The following is a 10,423-nucleotide window of genomic DNA, read 5'->3' as shown; positions in this document are numbered from 1 at the left end:
AGCTGGTAGTGTCCTAAAAATATGCAGTGTATTTTCGAAGACAAGTAGATTCCTTTAAAAATCAATCAGTGACCTTGTTTCTGCAGAAAGAGGATCAGTGCATGTGCAGGGTAAAGAGCTTTGTTTTAAATGAGAAAACGGAAAAATCAGAATATTAAGATAATAGTTTATAACAACAGTCTTCCTGTGGACAAGCTCAGTGAGCGTGAGTGGTAATGAAAACGGGAGGATTTTCCGCTGCAGAAAAAGTTTGCCTTTACAAATGTTAATCTCATTTTTATCAGCAGCTTAATCTCCCTAACACAAGTCTCCGGTCCCTTCTTCTCTAATCTAACACAGATAGAGATACTGTGCATGTTCACTGTTTTTATTTTAATTTAATATTATATTGTATTGCTGTGAAGACAGAGGAATGTGGGAAACAAAGTTGAAGAAAAGAATAAGGACAAGGAAATGAGATTAAAGATTAAAAAAAGAAAAGGAAAAGAAGTAGAAAATGGTAGAATGAATGAAGACAAAAATGTGAGAAATTATGCAGTGAAAGTATGAGAGAAGAAAAGGAAAAGGAGGTACAAAAACACAAGGGAAGATTTAACCATCAGAAAAAAGACATGAGCAGAAACCTACTGTAATTTATATATATGAACTATATAATCATTCCAAACAGTGTGTTGCATAAGTGATAAAGATGTGTCCACACTAACACTAAATTTGAGGGAATTTGACTCCCGTGGTATTTTCTAGTCCTCATGTCTTACAGTAAGACAACTCAGAGTTAAATACGCAAAAAAAAAAAAAAAAAAAAAAAAAGAAAAACTGAGGAGAGGACTAAAAGGAGAGATGGATAGCTGAAGACAGGTTGCTATAAAGTGAATCAGAGAAGAGTCAGGGAGGGTGGAGGAGGTGTGTAAGTGTGAACATGTGTGTATGTGTTTTTATTAGGCTGTGAGGATAAATTAAGGTTTTAAAACATTACTATGAATATATTTCATCAGATCCTCACAAAGTCAAAGGGTATTTTTGAACTGATTGCTCACTTTAGACAAGGAAGAATTTGGGTTCAAAATTCATTGTGACTGGTGAATAGTTGAAGGACTAGAGATTTTTGGGGACCACATGTAGGTTATTATACACAAATACATTTTGTTCACTTGTTACCTTTTTCTTGAGCTTTTGCCTTTATTTGTACCTTTGGTTAGTTTTCACTAAACAAACATGCACTAAGATGTATTTCCTTACAAATGTCTAAGTTACATGCTTGTATCTTGGTTTTCTACTCATTAACCATTGGGTAATATCAAGATTCTGGGAAATGTTCACAGAAACAGTAGTGCCATCTCAGTGGTAAGTATTAATTAACACATATAAGTAAACTTTCAAAACCCATTAGTTTTATGTCATATGATTCTGTCAGCCTGTTTTAGTTAATATAGGCCTGAAAGTAGACCACAGCATGTCATATAATTTGTGTCAGCAGGAGAAAGGTTTTGAGCATCAAAACCTCAGGTGTGTGTGTGATAGAAACGCCACAGGATTCACACTCAGTCGTTCCTCTTCAGCTCACACCCTGCTTTAATCACCTTATTGTCGACTTTAAGTATCTCCTTCATTATCACGACAAATTCACTTCCACACAACACATCCACACTGGTAATGTGCGAGTGTGTGTGTCTAAGGGCAAACAGCAAGCCTCTCCTGCTGCTGCAGTCTACTCCACACCTTAATTAATTCTGTGGGTTTAGAATTGGGAGCATTGGGCAATTAAAAAAAAAGCAAACAAATAGAAACATGTTTACTTTTTCTTTTATATAACTTAATCTAATATGGATCTTAATATGATGCCTTCTGTCTGGAAAGACAGCATATAGTAGAGTGGAAAACTAAACTACAAAACCAGATTTTGGCCACTTAACAAATCTCAGTGGATAAACTGTTTCTCTCTATATGATATATGATCTATATAGATATATCTTAAATACTACTTCGTGTGATGAGTTTGTGTCACTAAGGTCACTCCAATCAAATCATTTCATAGACTAAACTTCTGTCAAATAAATAAATTTAGACAAGGGGGCAGCAGTAGATCAAAAACGTCTTTGTCTAGTGAGCTTTAGGTCATGTCTAATCAATTTTATAGGCATTTATAGTAGGTTTTAAAGATGCGTTGACTTTTAGGTAGAACTTTTGATGAATTAAGTTTATTTATTTGAAGTTAATTTTTTGCAAATGTTTTGTGGTGTAATTTATACAATTTTATATAGTTTACACTTTAGACACTTCAGGAAAACATGTAAGTTGAATATTTCATATATTTATACACATTTTTTAAATAGAGTTCATTATGGGGTCTACGGGTGGATTTGTTACTTTATTTTGTATTTTGTATCGTCGTTGTAAAACGGGAATACACCGAAGCTGAGCCCCTGTTTTTTAACCCATCGTGTATACAAAAACTAAATCCAAGACTGTATAGTTTTGCAACACAATCGAGCGAATATAAGTTTACTTTCAAACACATTTACTTTAAACACAGCCTTTGTCATGTTAAGTTAAGTAATAAATACAAATGTCTTGTTTTGCTTTGGTTGCTTCTACAATTTTGCTCAGGCGCTCCGTGACCGAATCACCTACACCAGCGGGGTCCTTCACGTCGATGACGTTATTGACGATTTGGAAAATGGTTGAGTAGTAGTCACAGAAACTTGTAAAAACAGAGTGTTTTCTTTTGAGTCAGTGTTAATTCTGCCATACAAATGCGGAGCCCATATTTTAAATCGCACTATGACTCAAACTACGCATATACAAAACTAAAAGGTAAGATTTTATGCATAGAGGCGTATTAGCTTGTAGCAGAGTCGTCACTCCGACCGCCAGTTACCAAACCTGTAGAAAAACTTTACGTTTTCTAGACTAACTGTCTTTGACACTGTTGCGCAAAGAAACTAATTTCTGTCCAAATGTGTAATGGTATATGGGTATTATACATTTTTCAGAATAAATCGAAAAATAGACAAGTGACAAAAATAGCTCGTGCCAATGGAAGGGCGTGATAATGGCTTTGTTACAGCTTAAAGACTGAACTTATTGAGCTCTCTGTGGCACAGCAATTTAAGGTGTTGTTGCCTTTAATTTTACTATAAATGCAGAGCCTTATGAATTTAAGCGAACACTGGAAATCTAAGCAGACATATTGTTGTTTGAGTTTATCTGCTTAGGTGCGTGGCACTGTCCCCACACACTGCTCCCCGGGCGCTTAAAAAATCTGCCCGCTGCTCACCTTGGTGATGGGTTAAAAGCAGAGGCTCAATTTTGTTGTATCCCCGCGTTACAATGACAATAAAGACCATAATTTAATTTTTCTTCTTTTACAGCTGTTGTTTGTTTTGCTTTGGTCCTGTTTACTTTAATAGTATCATATTTCCGTGAAGTACCTTTTTACATGGTAACATAATTACTTTTTATTGATATGAACATATAATGTTGTTTTGTTTTTTACTTTTATGATATTGGTTACATGTTTTAGAGTATTACATATTTTATGTTTCTGATTGAACCCAAATAAAATAGGTTTTAGCATTGATAAAGTATTGATGGGTTTTGCAGTGTTTCATAATGAATATCATAAGTAACATGTGCCCAAACAAATTTTATGGATATTTATTTTGGTGCTTATAAATACTAAAAAAAGGAAAGATATGTTTGGGGACAGTGTCTTTGACTAATACATACCAATGAAAAGGAGAAGCTAAATAAGATAGACAGACAGACAGACAGACAGGTAGATAGATACATAGAAAAAAGATAGAACTTTATTAACCCCTTGGGAATTTGCTTCAGGAAATTAAGGATAAAGAGCAGGCTTTACCTATTTATGTTATCAAAAAACAGACAAAAGAAAAACAACACAATCTGTCACTGCTCTTGTGTTGTGATGGACCTGTTTTAGGTTTTTGAGTGACCAATATGGTTGTGACTTTTCAGCTTCAGGTCACACTAAAGCTGACTCCCCTAGTTCAGCCATGTCTCATAAGCTGCAAAGGAATGGACCAACAGCACATTACATTGAACTTGGAGGTTATCAGTACTGGCCTGTTCTGGTTCCCCGGGGTATCAGGCTGTACACATATGAACAGATCCCAATGTTTCTGAGAGAAAACCCCTACATAACAGATGGGTACCGAGCATATCTGCCCTCCAGACTCTGCATCAAAAGGTAAAGACAATAATTGTCATCATAATACGTTTAAATGCTAAAACAAGCATCAAAAGTAATATACTTCAAGTTTTTATTGCTTACCATGTCCAGAGAATTGTTGTCCCTAATCCCTAAAGAATGACTAAAATAACTTTGAATTAACAAAACTAATGATATAAATTATATTGGCGAAACACGTGCCAAATTGCTAATAAAATGCTAATATGTGAAACTGGTGTGGCAGTATAATGATGTTGAAAGGTAGTCTTTTTTTTTTCCTGTAGCTGTCAAAATGCTTACTCAGTGTGTGATTTAATTTTTAAAATAAATCCTCAATTTTATTAATTGGAATATAGTTTTGATTTTAATTATTTTTTAAAACTGTAAGTTTTGCTCTTAGAAAAAAATAGATGATTTGTGTTTTGATTATTGATTTGTCTCTACTGAATTAATTCTCATTAATATAAACATGTTTAAATCCTGTTCACAGCCTTTTTATCCTGTCAAATGAAACAGTGAGCATCTGGAGCCACCTGGTAGGCTTCTTACTGTTTTTGTGTCTGGGTGTTTACAACATGGCCTGTGTACTGCCGACAGTCGAGGCTTCCAAAGAAGACTATGTCATCTACTCCATTGAACTATTCTGTTTCCAGGTACCCTACAGCCTCTTCTTCATGTCAGATACTACTCATGGGTTTTAATAGTTTGAGTTTTGTTTGCCATAACAGTTCATCAAGTTCAACAAATAAGTACATAGATCTGTGGTCACAAGAATTACTACTTAATTTTGTGGGATCTGTGCATCCATTTCTTTAACTCTTATTATAAAGTGTGTACGTCAAATACTTAATTTTGCCAGGGCAACCAGGTTTTGTTTTTTTAAAACAATATTTTAATATAGTGAATCGTAGCATAACACACTGTGTAGTCTAGTATTAATAGATACACATTTACTGTCCAAATTTTGCTCGGAAGTAGATTTGAAAGATTATATATTACTGTAATGCTATGATGTTTCTGTCTTTCAGCTGTGTCTACTGTGCTCAGTGGGTCACCACCTCTTCTGCTGTCATCGCTCAGAGAAAACCAGCCGTCGCTGGATGGCGCTGGACTATGCTGGGGTGTCCATTGGTATTCTTGGCTGTTATGTTCCTGGAGTCTTCTACACTTTTTACTGCAACAACGTAAGTCTGTTGTTTTTTATCTGTATTCAGTTAGTTTCATAATGATTGGACTTTGGTTATCCATAGTAAGGGCAGAAACTGTCAAATAATACCATTAATTATTAATTAATTAATTAATTAATAAAAAAAACAATATCCAAAACAAGACTAGAAAAGAGACACAGATAATAGAACATTTTGAACTTTATGAAAGACACTGAATGGATTTCCTCCCTCAATAAAAAATTAAAAACAATGAGAGACATAATAGTATGTAGCAGCAAACATAATAGCTGATTTCATAGCCAATCAGTGTAGTTCATATGAGGCATGAGGTCGTAGTTGTCCACAGTTAGTTCCGCATAGTTACAGGTGTCAAAGATGTCAACTACAGGGGACTGCCAGATAACTTTACATATGTTTATATTTATTATTTTGTTTTGTTTTATATTTATTTATCTATTATTTTATTTATTTGTTTTTATTTGTGATGAAAGAACACTCAAAATCATATATAACATATTTAACATGTTCAGCAAAACACTTTCTGTTTTACTGTCAGTGTAAAGAAACTTGAACATCATGGTCTCTTGAGACTCTGGAGCCTCAGAGCAGCAGTAATTGATTAAAGCTGAAGCGGCGCCACCGTCTGGCTTTGCTCATTGACTCATTGTTCCTGGTGAATAAGCGACACGACACCTTCACCACCGCCACAGCTCTTGCTGTTTGGAAACCAGCCTCTGATGACAAACACACACACACGCGCACACAGTAGCTAGTTTCAGTTCCTGATTCCAGCCACCCACCACCATCTTTTTTCATTCTGAAGAGTTTGGCTGCGCTCCTCAGCGCTTGGTTTCCCCCGCATATTGGAAGCGATGGGTTATTTTGCCCCAGAACGCGGCTAAAATCTGCTCCAGCTCAAACCAGATGGCTGCGTTCACGGTGCGGTCCCTCACTCCTGTTCCCCACCATATGACGCCTGCACGTCTGATGGGGGGTGGGGAGTGCTCGCGTCCCTGCCAAGACTGGGGCCCTGCTGCTGTGTGGCTGCTCTCCTACAGGACGCCAAGTCCCTGAAGATAAACTGTTTTTTTATATATTTAGAAAAATCTAACTTGGTCTTCTCCGTCATAGAGTCATGGGGAACTAGAACACGGTGTCTGTTAAATTTCGGAGCAGAGCTTTGGGAAAATTTGGCTGCCGCTTAGCGCGAGGCCTCGTTCCTGGTGCAAATTTATTCACTGTGAAATTCTGCAGGACTCAACACATGAGGACGTGTGACTGGACCCAGGCCTGAAACCACGAAGAAGTGGACAGAAGGGACAGAGACAAGTCTGTCCAGACTTTAACACTTTAAATATCAAGTCTGAAGATTTTACACTTTGAAAAATACAACTGAAAGTGTAGAATTTGAATAATTAAACTCTACGTTTTTTGTTTTTTTTTTAAGAATTTTCCTTGATTATGTCTTTCGCAGAGAAAGTTCTTTGCTGAGTGTCTTTTTATTAGAGAATGGCCAGCAATATCAACCTTGACTGGGACTTACGGCATTAATTGTGATGAATTAGTTACAGAAGAAATTACTTATAATGAATTTAATCACACGTTACATCACATTTCTAGCGTACCGTAATACTCAACTTGCAATTGCAGATTGTACTGCAATAGATTGTTCTAGTAATTGGTATTTGACATTTAAATTATGCTGAAATATGGTTCAGATTCTCATTGTACTTTTGCTCCTTAGAAACAGGTCAAGTTAAACTATTGATTGTGTGTGTAATTTCTTATGATCTAACCTTCAATCCTGGTGTGTCTTCAGTACTGGAGGCAGGTCTACCTGGTGACGGTTTTGGCCATGATCCTGGCTGTCTTCTTTGCTCAGATTCACCCTCACTACCTCAGTAAGCAGTGGAAGCAGCTTCGCTCACTCATCTTCTGCTCAGTATCCTGCTACGGCCTGGTGCCCACCATCCACTGGATCTGCATCACAGGAGGGTTCTCCTCGGAGCTGGTCCAGGTGAGACCAGAACTATGGCATTAGTTGAGCTTAATAGAGCTTTAACTCTCCCGTTATCCTTGGCATTTTTGTACACACTGTTTGTCCTTGCAATGATTTTCATCTTGTCCCAGAATATGAATATTAATGAATATGAGGAAAAGTTGGCACAAGTCGTGCAGTACAAGAACATGCATAGCACACATACTCACCTAGACCCGAAGGACCGCACAATGGTTAAAGAGTAAGCAACTTGTTTTTAGGTTTGATGGTGTAGTTGATAGTTGTTTTTAATTCATTTTTTCTCAGGCTTTTGTTCCCCGTATCATGGGGATGTATTTCCTTGCAACGTTAGCACTGATTTTCTACGTTTCCAAAGTTCCTGAGAGATATTTTCCAGGTCAGACTTGTTTCTTTATTTCACACTTTCACACTGGTACTTTTCTAATGTTAATTATGTAAGCCTGTATGTTGTGACGTAGTTTTACAGCCACATTGAGAATGCTTACGAAAATAGTCTTACATATATGAGAATTAAGTAATGCTTTTCTAAGAATGAAGTCGTAAAATTATGAAGATAAAGTTGTACGTTTATGAGAATAAAGTCACAAACTTATAAAAATAAAGTCATAATATACTGTATGTGAATTAAGTTCTAAATTTATGAGAATAAAGTCATAAATTTTGAGAGTAAAGTCATAATGTTACGAGAAAAACATTTACTTTAGATTTTAAACCAACAACTCAATCTTGGTAATTTATTGCATTATTCTCATATACTTACAACTTCATCATGTAAATTTACAACTTTATTTTTGTATACTAGTAACTTTACTCTTATAAACGTACAACTTCTCTCATATACTTACAGCTTTATTCTTGTATTTTTTCATATAATACTCCATCATAGTCAGGGGTAGACTAAAACATTTTTATTTTTCTTAAATTTTACTGCATGATAATGGTTTTTAACAGCCTGTCAAATGTGTATGTTACCCTGGGATGTTGACACTGTAGGTCAGCTAAACTACGTGGGCTCAAGTCACCAGCTCTTCCATCTGCTGCTGCTGCTCATGTTCTACTGGTGGCATCAGTCGTCCTGCTTCATCCTGTCCTACAGACACAACCAGCCCTGTCCAGAGAGCACCATGCAGCAAGGTGTGCTGGGAGACAACAGTTTTTTAGATGTTATGTTTTCAAATAATTCAGTGTTTTAAATTAACCTTTTTTTTTCTTTATGAAACATTTTCACAGTGATCACTGTTTTTTGATGTTTTACAAAATCACAGCATTTAGTTACATTTTTAACAATAAACTAGGTACACTCCAGTGTTTAGTTTTGTTTCTTTACAAAATTGTTTACAAAACATCTTTCTCATGTGGTCTTATTTTCTCATTTCTTTTAGTATGAAATTCTTGAAAGGAGTTGCGTCAACACCTGCCTTCACATGAGCGTGCTGCTACTCCCTGACAACAGCTTTGCAGAAACCGACAGTATGTGAAGCTGCGGACATCAACACTCCTCTGGTCACACAGATTTAATGAAAAAACTTAAAGGTCGAGAGAATCTTTTCTGCACCCATGTCTGTGCATTGTCTTCTAAATATAATTTACTTCTGTCCTGAACAAACAGTATTTCATGTAAAAGAATTATGTTTTCACAGTTTCCTTCAATCTATCAAATTAAAAGAGGAAATCTAAATTCAAATTACAATTGATATACATTTGTTAAAGTAAGGTCATCTTTGTTTAATTTGAATACTTTTAGTTGTATAAGTCACTGTAAGGGTTGCTCAGTTTTCCTGGACACTGTTTTTTTAAACCAAGAATCTTTCACATTAAGAAAAAAATAATTTTATTTAAGAAAAGCCATTTCTTGATGGGTGGAGACTTGCTTTAGTGGGTCAGAGGTTAGGCCAATTGACCAATCAAACTAAACACAGCTTTAATGTCTTATTGTAATTGTTTAAAAAAAAGTAAAAGCACTGATTCAACTCTAACCTTTTTTTATATAATGTACATCTTCATGTCAATGTTTTGTCTTGTTTTCTAACTGCACCAATGGAGCTGTTCTCAGTTTAGGGTGATGTGCAATGTCAAAAGTCATGACTTCAACGAATTCATGACAAAATCAACATTTGAGCTGGGAAAATTCTTTGCCACTATTTTCACTTAAAAGACACTGGTACAACAAGTAGAAAAGTCTCACAAGCATCATTTATAGCATTTGTTTTTGTTTTTTGTTGTTTTTTGTTTTATAAAGATTGTAATCTCCGTGTTTTATGGCTCAGACTCAAAAGTTTTGTGTTAAGTATTTATTTTTCTGTTTATATCTTTATCAAAGGGTAAGTTTTTTTCTGTCTGGGTTCATTTAAACACAATGTTTTTTCTCAGAAAAGAAACAGCTGAAATTTGAATAAAAATCTGGAATTGTTTCACTGTATTTTTAATTCAAATACTAAATCTTAACAAAGAAATCACATGTGACTTCAAAACTCATGAGCTAAAGGTGTGTGCAGCAAATTGAAAGGGCCAGGGGTGTGTACCGGAGTCACATGACTTCTAGCCAGACTCGGGTCGGAAGTCAAGCTGACGTAGAGAGACTTGCAACTAAAGTGAACACCTGTCCCGTTTTACGTTGTATTGCACAACAATTTCTCAGCCTTTGTCACGCTAATTTAACATTTTGTCCCACTTTTTCAGTCGACATTACTTAATTGAAAATAAACTATTTTATGTGCCTGGCTGTCTATGGGCACGACTATCAGTGCAGTCCACAGCAATGATAGCTCTCTTCATGGATAAGGCGGTAGCTGACAGGCTGAGTGATGTGTCAATCAAACTGACTGACTCGCAGCAATTGCACACTAGTGATGTGAAGACCAACTCTTTTTATTCTTTGACTCTCAAACAGTAAAATGAACGACTCGTGAACGAAATTTGAATTTCATTCGTTTTACAGCAGGTGGCGCTTTAGCCCTATTGTGGGCGTTGTAAAGAAGGCTGCGGTTCTCCGACACTAAATACTGAAGGCAACATGGTTTGCTTCCGCTGACAAAGTCT

The 10,423-nt window shown here is 36.0% G+C and overlaps 1 protein-coding gene across 1 annotated transcript; it reads left to right on the top strand.

Annotated features, from left to right (window-relative positions):
* The first annotated feature begins 2,628 nt into the window (after positions 1-2,628).
* On the top strand, positions 2,629-9,813 carry paqr3a (progestin and adipoQ receptor family member IIIa). The gene is made up of 8 exons (XM_008335828.3): positions 2,629-2,814; positions 3,982-4,213; positions 4,686-4,848; positions 5,224-5,379; positions 7,184-7,381; positions 7,670-7,760; positions 8,378-8,518; positions 8,767-9,813. The coding sequence occupies exons 1-8, from the start codon at positions 2,754-2,756 to the stop codon at positions 8,769-8,771; spliced, it is 1,047 nt and encodes a 348-aa protein (XP_008334050.1). The 5' UTR covers positions 2,629-2,753; the 3' UTR covers positions 8,772-9,813.
* Positions 9,814-10,423: the final 610 nt, after the last annotated feature.

The sequence above is a fragment of the Cynoglossus semilaevis genome, chromosome Z (genome assembly GCF_000523025.1).
Source record: "Cynoglossus semilaevis isolate Cse_v1.0 chromosome Z, Cse_v1.0, whole genome shotgun sequence".
Lineage (NCBI taxonomy): Eukaryota > Metazoa > Chordata > Actinopteri > Pleuronectiformes > Cynoglossidae > Cynoglossus > Cynoglossus semilaevis.
Note: the sequence above shows the minus strand (reverse complement) of the source record. Positions and strands in the feature narration are given on the sequence as shown.

Excerpts from the sequence above, each read along its gene's own strand:
- paqr3a (XM_008335828.3), top strand. The coding sequence starts at position 2,754 with ATGCGGAGCCCATATTTTAAATCGCACTATGACTCAAACTACGCATAT. Across the intron at positions 4,214-4,685 it reads TCCAGACTCTGCATCAAAAG|CCTTTTTATCCTGTCAAATG; the intron begins GTAAAGACAATA and ends TCCTGTTCACAG. Across the intron at positions 4,849-5,223 it reads TTGAACTATTCTGTTTCCAG|CTGTGTCTACTGTGCTCAGT; the intron begins GTACCCTACAGC and ends TCTGTCTTTCAG.